Raw genomic sequence first — 17,561 nt, 5'->3', positions numbered from 1 at the left:
CACAAAATGACTAGCAAGTAAGCCGAAGTGGTCACTTTGAGAAATTGCTTTAATTTAGTGTCACAAACATGAATACCAGTAAGTGATATGTTCTCTCTTTCAACAGCATTATTGATCACAAAGGAGATGGATGGGTTAGCTTACTGATTTAATGTGCACATGACTAATCTGGTTTAAAATAAATCATTGTTTTAGGTTTCATATTTGGCCAGTATTGTTCGATATGGAGAGACACCTGAGACCTCATTTAACCAATGGGCCTGGAACTTGATCTTGAGGTTAAAACTGCACAAAAATGATTACGGAATGCAGCAGAATTGTCCAACTGTTCCTTTCTCCAGCACTGTGCCTGACATGACAGAGTCTCCCACGTTCCATCCCCTCCTGAAGGCTGTTAAAGCGGGCGTACCCATTGGCTGTTATCTGGCCTTAGCTATGACGACGGTGGGCCACAGGTACAGTGTTGGGGCTGAAATCTTATAGTCAGTGATACTAGAATCTCCTCTTTCACATCCCAAGGTCTGAGGCCTCAATTAAACCTATCTAGAGTAATCAAGGCCAAAGCATAAGCCTTAATTAATAGCCTATCAAGGGGAAATGCTGCCCAAACTCATATGATACATTTTAAGTTACCTTGTAAGACACAGACAGTTACCTTGTTGCATTATGAAGTGTTGTATGTGTCACTCAGTGTGTAATGTTTATTTCAGCAGTGGATGTATTTATTCTTTTCCTCAGAATAATGATCAAATAAAAACAATTGCTCACTTGTACAGAATTTTAAAGTGATGGCAGCACTGGTTCCTCAGCTAAGGAGCTAACCCTGCTCAGGGGGATGAAATGCTTGATGAGTCACAGGCTTCTCTGGGAGGAGCTCATAGCTGTCGGTATCTTCCCCTGGAGCATGTATTCTGCTGTATTGTAGTTGTCTGCCTAATTTTATCAGGGGTCTTCTCTGAGGTTAGAACTCGGGAACTGTGTTTGTCTTGTGTTACCAGAAACAATGAATGAATGAATTCTTAGTTGGTTAAAAATCCTTTAAAGATCATTTTCCTACAAGGTATTAATTTTTTTCTAGCCTACCCATTTTTCTAAAAACCTCTCTGACCTATGCTTTCTGGTTCTTGCATTTCATACTCATTGTAACACTTTTTATTATTCTGATTTCGACGTCATGTTCCACATTGAGTGTATTTTCAGTGGGATGCCCGTTGTCCTATCAGCTGTTTGTGGTCAGCCTTGTGCTATAGAGCAGGAGAGATATGGAGCTGTTAGACAGCTGCCCTCAGGTTGTTGACAGTTTGGTGGAGATGGTAGACAGAAAACAATGGTCAAGTACTAAAGACATACTCATGGGCTGCGTGATACGTATAAAGCAGAGGTTCTCAACGGAGTTGTTCTTTAAATCACTTTTGGATGATTCTAAAAATACCAGTGCAGGGGAGAAGGTGAGAATAATCCTGATTTAACTGGTCTGAGGGGCCAGGTATCTAGATTATTCTAATATAGAGCATGGATTGAGAACCACCAGTATGAGCAGGAATAATTTAAAGAAATGGAAGTCATTAGAGCAGATTACCTTCAATGAGGAGCTAAGCTTTGGAGAGGAGTCTTAATTAGAGAAGACGTCCAAGGAGCAGAGTGGTGACTCACCTCCTCTAGGTGATCAGCACCCAGTGTTGAAGATTCAGCCCAAGGTCACCCCTCCACCCTGCAGCACCTGTGCATTCTGAGCCACACACTCACTGTGCTGTAGTGTAAAAGTTTATCTCTCCCTCTCCTTCAAGGTCAGGGCATTGTCTCATTCACCTTTGTACATCCAGAACTTGTACTTAGTAGGTATTGATCGAATGAATGTGAGAAGGAGCACCAGGTGTCTGAGAGGTTAGGAGGAAGAGGTGGGGAGAAGTGATGAAGAAATACTTCTGACTGAAGCCTGTGATTCCTGTTGGAGAATGGAGGTGATCAGATAGGCCAGTAGGGCCAACTTATTGACAAATTTGAAGGTCAGGTTAAAGGGTAGAATTGATCTACCAGGAAGAGGGGGATGTTATATAGGCCTTTTGGAAGGTACTCTGCATTGTTTCCAGTAGCTCTAGTGTCATTCACAGTTTACTATATCTCTTGTTCCTTCTCTTTAAAATGGAAATAATAATAGTTTTGGATTTTATGAGGCCTTAGTGAGTAGTATACATTTAACATGCATAGAACAGTGTCTGGCACGTGAATTCTTTGAATGGTGTTCTGAACTTAATTGTTTCATGATTTCTTTAATTTTTTGTAATCCTTTTGGGACTATAGCTTCTTATTGATCCTGCTACAGGTCCTCTAAAGATAAATACTTGTTTACTACTAATTACTGGATTCTGAATGAGAGTAAGGGTAAGGATAAGGGGTTTTTTTGAGGGGCTGAACTCTAGTGTAAAAGTCCACCATGATCATCTGGGATGTATACTGGTATATACTAGAACTAAAGCCAATTTTATGAGTGGGCTTGAGGTTTGGGGTAGAGTATGCAAGGAGGTAAGTTGTACTTCAATATAACATCACAGACAGTTCAGAGACAGCAGTCAAAAAAATTACCCAGAATCTTTCTCACCCTAATACAACATTGTTGGGTTTTATTGTTACTGTTTTGATTATTTTTATGCAATATTTTTCTTTTGCTCTTTTTTAGAGTTATAAATATACTAGAGTCCTGGTGCACGAATTTGTGCACCAGTGGGGTCCCTTGGCCTGGCCTGTGGGATCGGGCCGAAACCGGCTCTCTGACTTCCCCTGAGGAGTCCCGGATTGCGAGTGGGTGCAGGCCAGGTCGAGAGACCCCACCTGTGCATGATTGGGGCCAGGGAGAGATGTGGGAGGTTGGCCAGCTGGGGAGGGACCACGGGAGGGCTCCAGGGCATGTCCAGCCTGGATCGCTCAGTCCCTATTGGCCTGCTCCCTGGTGGTCAGTGCACGTCATAGCAACTGGTCAACTTTTCCACTGTCTGCCCCCTGATGGTCAGTGCACATCATAGCTAGCAGTTGAGTGGCCTTTAGCAGATCATTAGCATATTATGCTTTGATTGGTTGAACGGACCACCGGACACAGCATATTAGGCTTTTATTATATAGGATGCCACTGTAACACAATGAGCATTTTGGTGTGATATCATCCCTGTTTTACCCCTCTATATAACTTCTTTACTAGTAGTTGTAGTCAGAAGTATAACATTTTATGTTTTTCCTCCCTCTATTGTTATAGCAGAAGTATTTTTTCATGTTGCCCATGGCCATCAAATGCATTATCTAAAAATTGTGTAATAATATTCTCATTGAATGGGTTTTCTCAATATTTACATGTCATTTTGGCCTCCGAGTTTGCAATTATAAATAATTCTGAGAAGCACATTTTTACATGGGTTATCTCTCTCTTTTTCTATCTTTGAGATTATTTCTTAACACTCCGGTGTGGGGTGAATTTCCCGCCAAAATATAAGATGGCGCGGGCAATTATTTAGGTTTCCCGCGCAAAATCAGGGATTTTTATGATACCTATTACCCCAATGGGTATGAAACGGTTCGCATACGCAGGTAGGTATCTTTGTGAACGGCAAACAAACAAATATTTGGTAATACGCAGTTACAATCGGCCCGAGTTTACACGTTTCCCGCACTCCACCGCAAATCTATATGAACCGAGTTAAGACGGCTCCCGCGGAGTACGCGCAATTCACGCGAGCCGACTTAACTCGTTTCCCCCACTCCAAGTGTTAAGGATAGATTCTCTGGAGTAAATTTTGATGCCAAAGTGGTTTCAGAAGAACTTTGCCAGAGTGTACTGTCAGATTGAGCTCACCTTTGAGTCTTCTCTTTGCTGTGACTACCTTGTAGGAGTAGCAAACAATGAGAGCCCCTCAACGCTTAGCAGAAGCACCATTTGGGAAACAAAATAGGGTCGCAGCAAGCGCTCTGGACTAGAAATTTGCCAACCTGGGTTCTCATTTTGACCCTACACTAGGAAATTATGTGAATTTGGGCACATACTTCACCTTTCTCATCTATACAATGAAAATATAGATGAACTTTTAAGTTCCTTTGTACTTCCAGAGTTCTGATTCTAATATTTCTGTGTGAAGTTTGTGTATGCAAGAATGTGCTGGAGACCTAAGATAATCTTGGTATCATGTAGGCTGACAGCTCATTGGAAGAACATCAGTTTATGAACTGGCTGCCTTGTATGCTCATTGCCTTTTTCTTTTTCCATAGCATTGAGAAATTCTGTGCAGAAGGCATCCCACTGTTGGGAATTCTGGTCCAGTCGAGGCATTTGAGAACAGTGGTCCATGTCCTAGACAAGATTCTACCTTTGTTTTACCCTTGCCAGTATTACCTTCTGAAGAATGAGCAGTAAGTAGAGAACAGCTCAGCAGGTACAGATGACTTCGTCTCTGGTTTCTGTGTGCTGCTACCATCTGTACAGTGGTGAGCAAAGCAGGCCGGGCATTGCTGTTAGACACAGGAAGTTATCACATCCTCAGGATGCAGTTACTGGTTTTAAGGACCATGAAGGAAAACAACAGGGTGCTATGAGAGAGGTTAATGGGTTAGATGCATTTTAGATAAGTGCCCTATATGTGACCTGTGTGAAGTTGACACCCAAGAAAATACTGTGGAATGATTTTGTTAACATTTCTGCTTTTGTTAGTGAAGTGGGGAGTGTAGAAGGGATATTGGGGCACTTTGGAGTGTTTTTCCTCAGGTTCTCTTTAATTTGCATGTGTTTGTGTGTCTTGGGCCTGTTCATATCCTTCTCCAGGTAAATACAATTCCTTTTAACCCACATGAAATTGGAAAACTTGATTCTTTTGAGATTCTTGAATGTTTATCAGAATCCCTAAATAAAGCTGGTCTAAAAATGGGACCACTTTAATATTTACTTCTTTTTTGTAAGTAATTACCCACTGGAAATTCTGTTGACTTTGTTTGGAAGATAAAGTGTGTCATTGTATGTGTTGGCAGGTTTTTGTCACACCTCCTGCTGTTCCTGCACTTGGACAGTGGCGTCCCTCAGGGTGTAACGCAGCAGGTCACCCACAAGGTGGCACAGCATCTGACTGGAGCCAGCCATGGGGACAATGTGAAGCTTCTCAACAGCATGATCCAGGTCAGGGCCCTTCCCAAGCACCCCTAGTGCCAGCGCATCTCCATGTTGGTCATTCCAGAGCTCTTGGCACAGTCCTTTTGGCCAAGAAAGTCAGTAGATTGGGGTTTGGGAGTGGAGATAGATATTATTTTGTTGGTGTTTTAAAAAATGGGAGGTTTGTTATTACCTTTCACCTCACCTGAGCCCTTTCTCCATAGGCCCACATATCTATAAGCACTCAGCCCAATGAGGTGGGCCCCATTGCCGTATTGGAGTTTTGGGTTCAGGCTCTAATAAGCCAACATCTTTGGTTCCGAGAACAACCCATCCTCTTCCTTATGGACCACTTGTGTAAAACAGCTTTTCAGCTCATGCAGGAGGACTGTGTGCAGAAATTACTCTACCAGCAACATAAGGTAAACCTATTAGAGAATTTATCTTTCAGGCCCTTGCTAGGTAGTAGCCTTCTAAGAAGCTTCCCCTCAAAACACCATTCTCAGCACTACTCTGTGGCTAAAAAAGCTTGTCTTACTGGAGTCTTATCTCAGTAACCGCAGTCCATTGGCTGACATCCCCATAAAGCCAAAGAAATATCCCTGAGCCCCCATTACATTTGGCTGTAATACACTGCCTGGGTCTGTGATTGCTGGTGGACTAATGAATTATTGAAATCCGTGTCTTACCAGAATCTTACATTATAGTAAGATAATTGCTGATATTCCTGAAAAGGTCATTGATAAGTTTTTTTTTAAAGCCTCTCTCTCTGTTCCAATCCTCTCCCCGGTGTAGAATGCTTTGGGTTACCACTGTGACCGGAGTCTGCTCTCTTCCTTGGTGAGCTGGATCGTGGCCGGCAACATCACTCCTTCCTTTGTGGAGGGCTTGGCCACGCCCAGTCAGGTAGGAAACTTTCGAGAGCATTTGTTACCTCAGTGAACTTTAATATCGTTACCATCCTTACTAGTACATTATTACTAGCTTACCATAACTAGCATTGACATAGCACTCACTAGGAGAGTACGTCTTCATCTCATCCTCACAGTAGCCTCTGCTGAGTTTCACTGTCGCTGTTTCTGTTTCATAGAGGGGTTAACTGAGGTTTGATGGCGTTCGTGGCTGGCTCAGGTTCAGACAGCTCGAGACCAGAACCGGTCTGCCTGACTGCACAGCCTGGCCAGCCGCATGGCAGAGTGGTTAACAGTGGACACTGGAGCCAGAGGATGCTGCCATTTGCTGGCGCTGTGCCCTGGGCAGCTTGCTTACCTCTCTGTCCTCAGTTTCCTCAACTGTCAAAAGGACATAACGATTGCACCAACATGCAAAGCATTAGAACAGTGCTTAGCATGTAGTGCTCACTGGATAGGTGTTGGCTGTTATTATTGCTGTCATCATTATCACCAGCACATTATTTTCATCATGATTATCACCTCTTAGACTTTTTGTGTTGTTTGTGTTGAATTACGCCTGTTTCATCACTTAAGCCAGTAATAACATCCTTCACCTCCTATCAGTCTTACCTCCTGCTTATACTTCTTGAGATCTAGCTGAAGTCAACTCCTTGCTGTTACCTGCTCACATCTTTGCCTTTGCCTAGCTCTGTGGTCGGCAAACTGCGGCTTGCGAGCCACATGCGGCTGTTTGGCCCCTTGAGTGTGGCTCTTCCTAAGCCTTAGGAGTACCCTAATTAAGTTAATAACAATGTACCTACCTATATAGTTTAAGTTTAAAAAATTTGGCTCTCAAAAGAAATTTCAATTGTTGTACTGTTGATATTTGGCTCTGTTGACTAATGACTTTGCCGACCACTGGCCTAGCTGATTGTTTTACTAAGCAAGCCTTTTCCTCCAGTCTCTACGTAGAGCCTTCTCTGAACATGCCCTCCCTCCTCTGGCTTCCCATAGCACATTATTCCTGACTCAGTAGTCACCACTACACACTTCCACATTTGGTTACTTACATATTAGTCTTGTCTCCTGTTAGAAGGAAAACTTCTTTAAAAAAAAATTTTTCATTGATTTCAGAGAAAGGAAGGGAGAGGGAGAAAGAGATAGAAACATCAATGATGAGAAAGAATCATCAATCAGCTGCCTCCTGTACACCCCTTATCGGGGATGGAGTCTGCAACCTGGGCATGTGCCCTGACCGGGAATCGAACTGTGACCTCCTGGTTCATGGGTCTATGCTCAATAACTGAGCCACACCGGCTGGGCTAGATGGAAAACTTCTTAAGAGCAGAGCTTGTGTCTACCTCTCTTTCCTGTCTTCCATGCATATAGAAACTGCCTGCTAAATATTTTTGAGTAAACAAACATCCTGTTTTAGTATAAAGGAATTTGACATTTTTAAGTGAACTGTTTTATCTGAATTTATATCTGTGATAAGTGTATAGATAGGTATGAAAACTATTAATTTTAGAAACTCTAAGTATTTGTTGATTGAGATCTATGATAGGAAAGATACTAGTTTGTGGATTATCAGGATGTATTTTGTTTGCCAAGTGAGCTGCTGATTGCTCTATTGTTACCTGTTGTCATCATAGGTGTGGTTTGCATGGACCGTCCTGAACATGGAGTCCATCTTTGAAGAAGATTCTCAGCTCAGAAGAGTTGTTGAAGGGGAATTGGTTATAAACCCTTCTTTCACTCCTGACCAAGCTTTGAAGGTGCAAATACCAGTTCTGCATTTGAGTAGGAGAAGGTGGTTTATACTTTGATGCTGATGGATTCACCTGTAGCTTTTGAACACCTATGTTTTCATTTGTGGTGAATGTTTGGAAAGCACATAACTAGACCGATGTAGAAAATGTTATACTTGAAATGTATGCGTCTTTCCCTGGGTTCATTTCACATTGAGAGTCACACTGATTATTGAAGGCCGTGCTCATTGCATGTGAAGGAGATCACCAGTGTTTTAAAGCAATTTCCAGTGTGTCCCACGTGCATCAGAATCTCCTGGAGATTCTTGGACTCCCAACTTCTGAAATTCTGAGTTTGGAGTAGGATCAGGAATTTATTTTTAAGAACTCCCTAGCTGATCCTCAGGCTCACTAAAGGATGAGAAAGACTGGAACAAGGCTTTAGAACTAACTAAGTGCCTTCTCTTTTAGGGTCCCCCAAGCGTGTCAGACTTGTGGCCGGTAGGCCGCGTGCCTCATTTAAATGCCGGCTGCAAGTTTGACATGCTTGGACTATTGACTTTGCTTTGGAGTTTCAGAGCCTATCAAATAATTTATCACTCTTGAAAGTCCTTTTAAAAATCTAATTTTCAAGAGATTGATAAAGTTTGACAGTAAACTTTACTTTTGGTTTTCATCTACTTTCTTTTTTTTTTTAATAAACATTTGGTGTTTTATTTTTATTTATTTATTATTATTCACTAGAGGCCTGGTGTACGACATTCGTGCACTCGGTGGGAAGGGGTCCCTCAGTCCGGCTTGCGCTCTCTCGCAGTCTGGGACCCTCATTCCTTACCACCTGCTTGTAGCAGAGGTGGGAGAGGCTCCCGCCACCACTGCTGCACTCACCAGCCGTGAGCCTGGCTTCTGGCTGAGTGGTGCTTCCCCTGCCCTGTGGGAGCGCACTGACCACCAGGGGGAAGCTCCTGCATTGAGCATCTGCCCCCTGGTGGTCAGTGCACATCATAGCGACAGGTTGTTCTGCAGTTCGGTGAATTTGCATATTAGGGTTTTATTATATAGGATTTTAAAAAATATTTTTATTTCAGATAGGAAGGGAGAGGGAGAGAGAGAGAGAGAGAAACATCAGTGATGAGAGAGAATCATTGATCAGCCTGCCTCCTACACAATCCCCCCCCCCCACCCCCCCCACCCCCCCTCCCCGCTGGGGATAGAGACCGCAACCAGGCATGTGCCCTTGACCAGACTCGAACCCGAGACCCTTCAGTCCATAGGCTGGTGCTCTGTCCACTGAGCCAAACCTGCCAGGGCCATCTCCTGCTTTCTTGCATTGTAGTGTTTTATATGCAAAGACATAAAGGCGTGTCAAGGCATGGACATGAGGTTAGGGTGACAGTTGAGACGCTTTTCAATTCTAGGGTCTGTGAAATGTTTTGACAGAAGAAAAGCTACCCCTTATCTCCTGCTAACAAGGAGGTTAAAGTGTTAGCTAGTGGGTTGAAGAAGTAAGTTCTGGATTATTTAGAAAGAGCAAACTTTGCTCTTGTGTTCATTTCATGGCTGCTCATAGCTCTGCCTCTTCTGTAGAAAGCCCAGGCCCAGCTGAAGCTCCCCCTCGTCCCGTCGCTGCAGAGGCTGCTGGTCTATCGCTGGGCCCACCAGGCTCTTGTCACTCCATCTGATCACCCTCTTCTGCCGCTCATCTGGCAGAAGTTCTTCCTGCTGTACCTGCACCGCCCAGGACCGCAATACGGGTAGGTAGCCAGTACCATCGTCTGTTTCTGTGAATCCTTCCTGCCTTAGCACTGCTCTGCTGCGCTGAGTTCTCACACTGAGGTGGGTGAGTTAGAGTCTCAGCTAGGAGTCTCCCTCCCTTCCTACTTTACAATTGTTCAGGGTATATTGTGGCAGCTCTCTCTTTACCATCTCCCATACCCAATGTGGGGAAGACAACACCCTGGAACCTCTGAAATGCAAAGGGAGAGAAATTGCCAAAATAGGCTGCTTGTGTGACTGTCATGGGGCTCGTTGGAGGAGATCTGTGATGAATTGAGCATGTGTGGACAAAGGCCAAGCTGTGTCTGGCAGCCTTTGGGCTGGGCCTGGGGGCGTCCAACATTTCCACTGGATATGAAGGGACTGACCAGCTGGAACTGCCCACTGATATTGACCATTGATCTTTAGCTCCAATTCAATTCCTAGCTCATCTTTCACTACCTTAACTTGCTCCCTGGAAACATAAATGTTAATTCTTTGAAACATCTGTTTTCTACCAGATTGCAAGTTCTTCAAGAGCAGAGACTATTTAAAAAATATATGTATATTTTTATTGATTTCAGAGAGGAAGGGAGAGGAAGAGAGAGATAGAAACATCAATGAAAGAGAATCATTGATTTGCTGCCTCCTGCATGCCCCCCCCCCCCAGGGGGTCGAGCCCGTAACCAGGGCATGTGCCATTGACCAGAATCGAACCTGGGACCCTTCAGTTTGCAGGCTGATGCTCTGTCCACTGAGCCAAACCGTCTAGGGTGAGGAGAGACTATTTTTAATCTCTTCCATACCAGTCTAAGTGGTGATAATATCTTGAATTTGCATAGCATTTCATTTTTAAAAAAACTTTTCATATAAACCATTTTGTTGGAGCCTCATAATAACTGTTATGGTAGAACTAGTATGTATTAATTTAACGCAGTATATATACAGCTATAGTAAATTGACTTGTTATTGTGATTTTGTGGTCACATAGGAGGTACATCGTGTATTGCTCTTGTTGTGATCCATGCTTGTATTTCTTAAGGCTACCCATAGATGGTTGTATTGGAAGAAGATTTTTCCAAAGCCCTGCACATACTAATTTGTTGAAAGAAATGAAGAGGCGCCTGACTGAGGTAGCTGATTTCCACCACGCAGCGAGCAAGGCCCTCCGTGTTCCAGCAGAGGGCAGTGAAGGGCCACCCGAGAGCCAGGCTGGCACCCCTGCTTACCTGACTTCCCCCGAGCTGCACACGGAGCTAGTGAGGTAACACGTGGTTGTTTAGCCGTTTACGTGTTGTTGGCAGCACAGTACTGTGCTGGGGCAGTTACTCGTTCCTTAACTACTGGATGTTATTCTCTTGTTAGATTCACTAGGGACGGCAGCTTTGACTATAGGTTTACGTCTTGTAATGTTTCTCTTCTTATGTTTCTTGTGGGAAATGAATCAGCAGTTTGTGAGTACGTGGAGTCTTTCACCTGGAGTGAAAGATCTTAAACCAGAGGCTTATGTCATTTTTTTAATGTAAAAACAGAAATAAACCTAAACAATTGGCTGTGGCAGGTGAACAACAGGTGAAGCCTGCTTGGTAGTTTTGTAAAAGAAATAAATGAGCATGGCAGAGCTCTGTAAGTGGGAGTTCATAGCCTCTTAGGGGATTTCAGGCCCCACCTTGGGTGGGATCTAGTGGGATCTAGTAATCTCCCAAAACTGCTTCTAAAATTGCCACAATATTGGCATCCCCAAAAGGTTAAGAACTTTCAAATAAGTTTGGGTCCCTATCCCATTTTCCTTCACCTTTCATTTATTTTTTAAATTTATTTTAAAAATATGTTTTTATTGATTTCAGAGAGGAAAGGAGAAGGATAGAGAGATAGAAACATCAATGATGAGAGAGAATCATTGATCGGCTGCCTCCTGCACGTCCCCTACTGGGGATCGAGCCCACAACCTGGGCATGTGCCCTTGACCACAATCAAACCTGGGACCCTTCAATCTGCAGGCCGACACTCTATCTACTTAACCAAACTAGCTAGGGCCCTTCACCTTTCATTTATAAGTTTGCTGTAAACCAGATTTTAGTCTTATAAGTAAGACATTAAAAATGGCTCTTTATGTTAGTCCTGGGAACAAAATGTCTTGGTGTGGACGCCTTGTGCTTGGAGCCAGCAGTGAGGCTCGGGCTGGACATCAGAGCCTAGGGCTGTCTCAGCCTCCAGATGATTTCTCCCTGTTTTACTTGCTCGAGGGAAAACTGATTGTTAACCAGGCTTAACCAGTGGGAAGACTTTATCTTTGAACATTTAGATCAGCGAAGAAAGTCTCTGCTGTTCCCTCTGCCTCTCTTAAATCCCCTTTCCTTGCCTAAGACCATCGGAAAACACATATATAATTACATATTGTTTTTGTAATTAATCACTATGCTTTAATTATGTTCAATTTGTAACAATGAAAATACATCCTGCATATCAGATACTTACATTACGATTCATAACAGTAGCAAAATTACAGTTATGAAGTAGCAACGAAAATAATTTTATGGTTGGGGGTCACCACAACAGGAGGACCCCCACTAAAGGGTCGCGGCATTAGGAAGGTTGAGAACCACTGACCTAATCGAATCAGAGGCTGGAAGAGAGATCCATACCAGCCTCTCCCCTGCAGGAGCGCAAACCCCAGTCTCGGCTCTCTTCCTACACAGACCACCCCAGAGATAAAGGAGGTAATTTTCCACTTCATTGAGCAACGCCAAGTCATGCCACCTCCGCCCAGTTCCTCACCCAGTCACTGTGTGCTGGAGACTACTCTGGTAACTTTTGCTGCAAACAGCTGCTTACAGCACAAGTGATTTTAGCTAAATGGACTGTGTTCCTTATTAAAACAAAAAATAAAAACAAAGGAAACATCATTAAAATTTATAAAATGTTTTTACTGGAAAGTTCAGATTGTTTTTCTTTCTCTTTATAGCTTGGCTTTGTTTTATTTCTTCTTAATGGGTCTAGGACAGTGATGGCGAACCTATGACACGCGTGTTAGAGGTGACACGCGAACTCATTTTTTTGGTTGATTTTTCTTTGTTAAATGGCATTTAAATATATAAAATAAATATCAAAAATATAAATCTTTGTTTTACTATGGTTGCAAATATCAAAAAATTTCTATATGTGACACAGCACCAGAGTTAAGTTAGGGTTTTTCAAAATGCTGACACGCCGAGCTCAAAAGGTTCGCCATCACTGGTCTAGGATCACACATGCTGTGGGTTCTATCTGTGACTCCTGTGGCAGGAGATGCCATTGAGTCTACCGCTGGCAGGTGCTGCCAATGCATAAGTTGAAAATGGCTTTTACTGTTTCTCAGGAAGATAGGAGGTATATTTATTTGGATGTTGTTTAAATTTTTCAAAGCACTAAGGCTCATTGACTGGGTTGCTCAGGAAAGAGCAGCTCCAAATTCATTCCTAGGTTTGTGATAAAATCACCTCTCCAGGTTTTTTTTTTGTTTACTGTATTTAATAATGGAATCCCCAGAGTCCTTTCTTCACACCTTGTCTTTTAGCAATTATTGCATTATATTTTACTTGTCTGTAACCTGTTTCTCCCCAGCTGGCTCATGAGCTTTATGGGAGAGTGATGGTTGTTGGGAACATTTTCTGTATCATGTGCCTTCTTTACTTTTATGTTGTGGTGCCATTGTTTCTAGAGATGTAAGAAACTTCATCTGTGTGCACATCTTTTTATATTTTATATAATTATGTTCTTTTCTTTTAGGCTCTTCAACGTATATATATTATGGCTAGAAGATGAGAATTTTCAAAAAGGAGATACTTATATCCCTACTCTACCAAAGCATTATGACACTCACAGGCTAGCCAAAGTGATGCAGAATCAGCAGGTGAGACTATGGCTGTGTCTCTTTTAGCATCTCTGACTGTACTCTGAATTGGTCACATTCATAATCGAAGGGTAAAACCACTTATAGATATGGAAATCACTTGCTCGAATGGTCAGTGTTTTTGTGGATTTTGTCAGTATACTAGTGATTGTTGTATTAAAGGGATAGTCCCTCTTGAATTTCCGGCCCCACCATGACCTCACTTGAATGCCTGAAACTCAGTCTAAGACTTTCTACCATCTCATAAACATAGCCTTCCTCAAACTGCTTGTATACTTTCTTAATTTAAATTGTTGGAAGCTGAACCCTGTTAGCTGTCCTCTCCACTCCCATAAAAAGCACCGTGTAAGAATTTATTAGGATTCATACATTATATACGAAGTTACGTGGACTAGATGGGAGCTCACCTTTATGTGGCTTTGGAGATGACTGGGAGGTGTCAACAGTTTTGGTTTCCCTTCTGGAAGTACTCAGTTCTGTACATATTCTAAGCTGTTCTCTCCCTAGTGCCCAGGGATGTCTGTGGTCCTTTTTCAGGCCAAAACTTGTCAGTTTTCTCTTACCTTCTGTGTGTGTGTGTGTGTGTGTGTGTACACATTTCTCCTATTCCAGTTCCATTTTCCTAGGTGCTGTACTCTAGTGGGCATTGACCTTGACACTGGGATGGGATTTAGGAACCTGTAAGACTTGAGAGACTTTAATTTGGATTTTTAAACTTATCTGCTTCCATATTATATGTAGTATTTCATTTCTAGTAGGTGTCTTTGATTTCTTTCCTTCTTCCTTTTTCGCTCTCTTTCTTTCCTCCCTCCATTTTTCTTCTTTCCTTCTCTTTCTTCCATGAGTACTTATTTAGTGGTTTTAAGGTGTCAGATATCAAATGCCAAATATACAAAAAGAGACCTGGCACAGTCCCTGCCTTCAAGGAGCTTACTGTCAAATGAGGGACTAAACAATGATTACATCTGGTGAGAAAGATTGTGGGAGTAGAATGTACACGGTGCTGTGGGGACACAGAGGAGCAGCACCCAGTTCAGACTGGGGCAGGAGTGGTGATCTTTGAGTTGAGACCTGAAATAGGGAAAATAAATGTGATCTCAGTGTCGTGAAATCCTGAGTGAGGTTCCATACCCATTTCTTCTTTACATGCCACACACCAAGGCCTTAACGTGTAGGTACTTGGTGTTGTAAAAAATTAATCAGAGCTCTTTTGGTTCTTCGATATTTATCTTGGCTCTCCAGCATCTACTGAATTAATTGCTTTGTTTTTCTTAAGTCTATTTTTCCTTTGCTTTTATAGCTCCTATTTTTAAAAAATATATTTTTATTGAGAGGGAGATAGAAATGTCAATGATGAGAGAGAATCATTGATCGTCTGCCTCCTGCATGCTCCCTGCTGAGGATCGAGCCTGCAAACCAGGCATGTGCCCTTGACTGGAATCGAACCCGGGACCCTTCAGTCTGCAGGCCAATGCTCTAGCCACTGAGCCAAACCAGCTAGGACTGTAGCTCCCGTTTTTTATCTGTAATCCAAGTTCTAGGTTTTTCTGTCCTTTGTGTTTTCTGAGGATCTCTGCTTAATCCATCACTGATTCTCAGGAATCTTCTCCAATTGTTAGCCTCTGTCAGCAGTTACTTAGCACAGAGGCAGAGAAGGTAACAGTGGCCCCACTTAAAGGAGATGTTTATGTGTATGCACAGCAGGAGGGCCTGGTATGGCCCCTTGAACAGTCGGGTGCATTTAGGAACCATCCTGTGGTCGGGATGACTTGGAAGTTCCTTCTCTGAGTCTGGAGTGCCTTGTGCCGTGGTTAGTTTGGAAATAATGACTTAGGACTTAATGGCAGTGTGCTAATTTGAAGCCAGGGACATTTTCAGGTCCAGAAGGATCCTTTAGACCACTTAAAATCAGAAAAAAAAGGGAATTACGGTGCACAAAACCATAGTCTATAATTGATCATCTAATATTACTATTTGAAGTAGTTTGTAGTGTTCAGTGATGGTTGACTCTTTTTTCTCATTAAAGTGAGTCCACCATTCTAATTTGTAGTGATCCCCAAAGTGAAGTACATAGAGAAATACAAGAATGTGCAAGACAAAAAAGAATATGCAAGACAGCTCACTGGAGTTTGGGAAAAGAATGCTGGAAGTTCTATTTTTTCTAATTTTTTATTTCATCTTTTACTATGAAAAGATTCAATTGTACAGGAAATAGAATCTATACTAATAATAGCCTAGGGCCATCAAGATCTAAAAGACCAGAAGGACGACCAGTCACCAGAAAGTGCATGGAGCACTTCTCGTCCCTCCCCTGCAGCCCACAGGCTCCTATCACAGCAAGGCTGGTGGCAGGTGGGCAGGCGGGGCAGGGCGGTGGGGTGGGCGGGGCGAGGCAGGCATGGCAGCTGTGGATCAGGCCCAGATAGAGGCTTGGAGAGAGAGGCAGGGCCTGATCAGCAGCCACTGCAGAGGATTTCCCAGAAGAGCCAATGGCTGCCTAGGAGGCAGAGCTTTTGATGCTGACTGGCATAGAAACCGATCAGTCAGAACCAAGTGTAGGTGAACTCTGAGGAGCCAATGGCTGCCTAGGAGGCAGAGCTTTTGATGCTGACTGCCATAGGAGCCAATCAGAACCTAATCTGGGTGAACTGCGAAGGCAGAACCTAAGGTGGGGGCTGAGGCGGGTTTTCAGGGCAATAGCTGTTTGGTGTAAGGTGTAAGAAAGCAGTTCACTTTTTTAATGATTGATTTGGCAGTATAGTGCATATGGCTGGCAGGGGAGGGTCGTTGGGAGCGATCAGGCCGGCAGGGGAGGGCAGTTGGGGGTGATCAGGCTGGCAGGGAAGAGCAGTTAGGGGCGATCAGGCTGGCAGGGGAGGAGTTAGGGCCGATCAGGCCAGCAGGGGAGAGCAGTTATCGGCAACCAGGCCAGTGGGGGGCGGGGCAGTTGGAGGAAACCAGGCTGGTGGGGGGCAATTGGAGGCGACCAGGCTGGGGGGTGGGGGGGAGTTAGGGGCAATCAGGCAGGCAGGGGAGAGCAGTTAGGGGCAATCAGGCTGGCAGGGGAGAGCAGTTGGGGGCAATCAGGCTGGCAGGAGAGCAGTTAGGGGTGATCAGGAAGGCAGGCGAGCAGTTAGGGGTGATCAGGCAGGCAGGCAGAGGGGTTAGAGGCGATCAGGCAGGCAGGCAGGTGCTAGGTTAGGAGCCAGCGGCCCCACATTTCGAGAGGGATGTCCAATTGGAGAGGGTGCAGGCTGGGCTGAGGGACCCTCCCCTCCCCCCCCGTGCATGAATTTTGTGCACCAGGCCTCTAGTAGTATATAATAGACATGTGCATTCTCCCCCTCCCCGCTTTGTGTACCATGTGTGTAGTTTCATCTGTAGTTCACTTCCACCATGTTATCTTGGAGCTAATCCTAGAGAGCACTTGATAAATAAAGATATTAAAAGATGAGGATTAAAAGTGCACATGGCTTACCATGCTTGCATGCACTTTCTTTTTCCCTGAATCCTTTTTGATGATAGAAAAAAAAGATGAAGATTAAAAGATAACATAATCCAATAGCATTTACATTTGAAAAACAATAATAGGTTATTAAAATCAAGCATCTAATCAGTGTTCAAATTTCTCATTGTCTCATAAATGTCGTAAAAGTTTTGTTGTGCTGTATTTGTACGGTTTGTTTGAATCAGGATCTGAATTTTGTGATTGGTTTATAGCTCTTAAGTCCTTTTAATCTGTGGATCCTCCCCTTAGTCCTTTTCTCCCTTGCAATTTATTTGTTGAAGAAACTGGGTAGCTTGTCCATAGAGTTTCCCCACAGTCTACATTTGTTTACTGCATCTTTGTGGTGAAATTTAATATGTTTTTCTGTTCCCTGAAAATTGTTAGTGGGACATAGGGTTTGAGCTAATCCAGATTCAATTATTTTCAATATATTTAAATTTATCTCTGTACAATTTCTGTTATTTACCTATGTCTTATAATTTCTTAGCTCAGTAATATGTATGTATGATTTATAAATATACATTTAGTGGGGCTATAAAATTAGTTTTTCTGATCAATGGTAAATATCAAAAAAGTTTTGAGATTCTTGCTAAGATTGTTAGAGTATCAGTTTTAAATGCGATTCTTCCTAATGCTGGAGAAC

General features: G+C 43.2%; 1 protein-coding gene across 2 annotated transcripts in view; it reads left to right on the top strand.

Annotated features, from left to right (window-relative positions):
- EPG5 (ectopic P-granules 5 autophagy tethering factor) overlaps positions 1 to 17,561 on the top strand; it is an 83,128-nt gene that overhangs the window by 29,714 nt on the left and 35,853 nt on the right. For both annotated transcript variants that reach the window (XM_070421087.1, XM_070421086.1), the window contains exons 16-24: positions 196 to 455; positions 4,252 to 4,392; positions 5,005 to 5,149; positions 5,347 to 5,544; positions 5,918 to 6,028; positions 7,668 to 7,790; positions 9,351 to 9,517; positions 10,561 to 10,782; positions 13,287 to 13,410. In XM_070421087.1, the coding sequence (XP_070277188.1) occupies positions 196 to 455; positions 4,252 to 4,392; positions 5,005 to 5,149; positions 5,347 to 5,544; positions 5,918 to 6,028; positions 7,668 to 7,790; positions 9,351 to 9,517; positions 10,561 to 10,782; positions 13,287 to 13,410 (1,491 nt within the window). The remainder of the gene's footprint in view (positions 1 to 195; positions 456 to 4,251; positions 4,393 to 5,004; positions 5,150 to 5,346; positions 5,545 to 5,917; positions 6,029 to 7,667; positions 7,791 to 9,350; positions 9,518 to 10,560; positions 10,783 to 13,286; positions 13,411 to 17,561) is intronic.

This window comes from Myotis yumanensis, unplaced genomic scaffold, assembly GCF_028538775.1.
Source record: "Myotis yumanensis isolate MYYU_CA2020_CCGP unplaced genomic scaffold, mMyoYum1.0.hap1 SCAF_7, whole genome shotgun sequence".
NCBI lineage: Eukaryota > Metazoa > Chordata > Mammalia > Chiroptera > Vespertilionidae > Myotis > Myotis yumanensis.
This window is presented reverse-complemented; position numbering and strand designations above follow the sequence as displayed.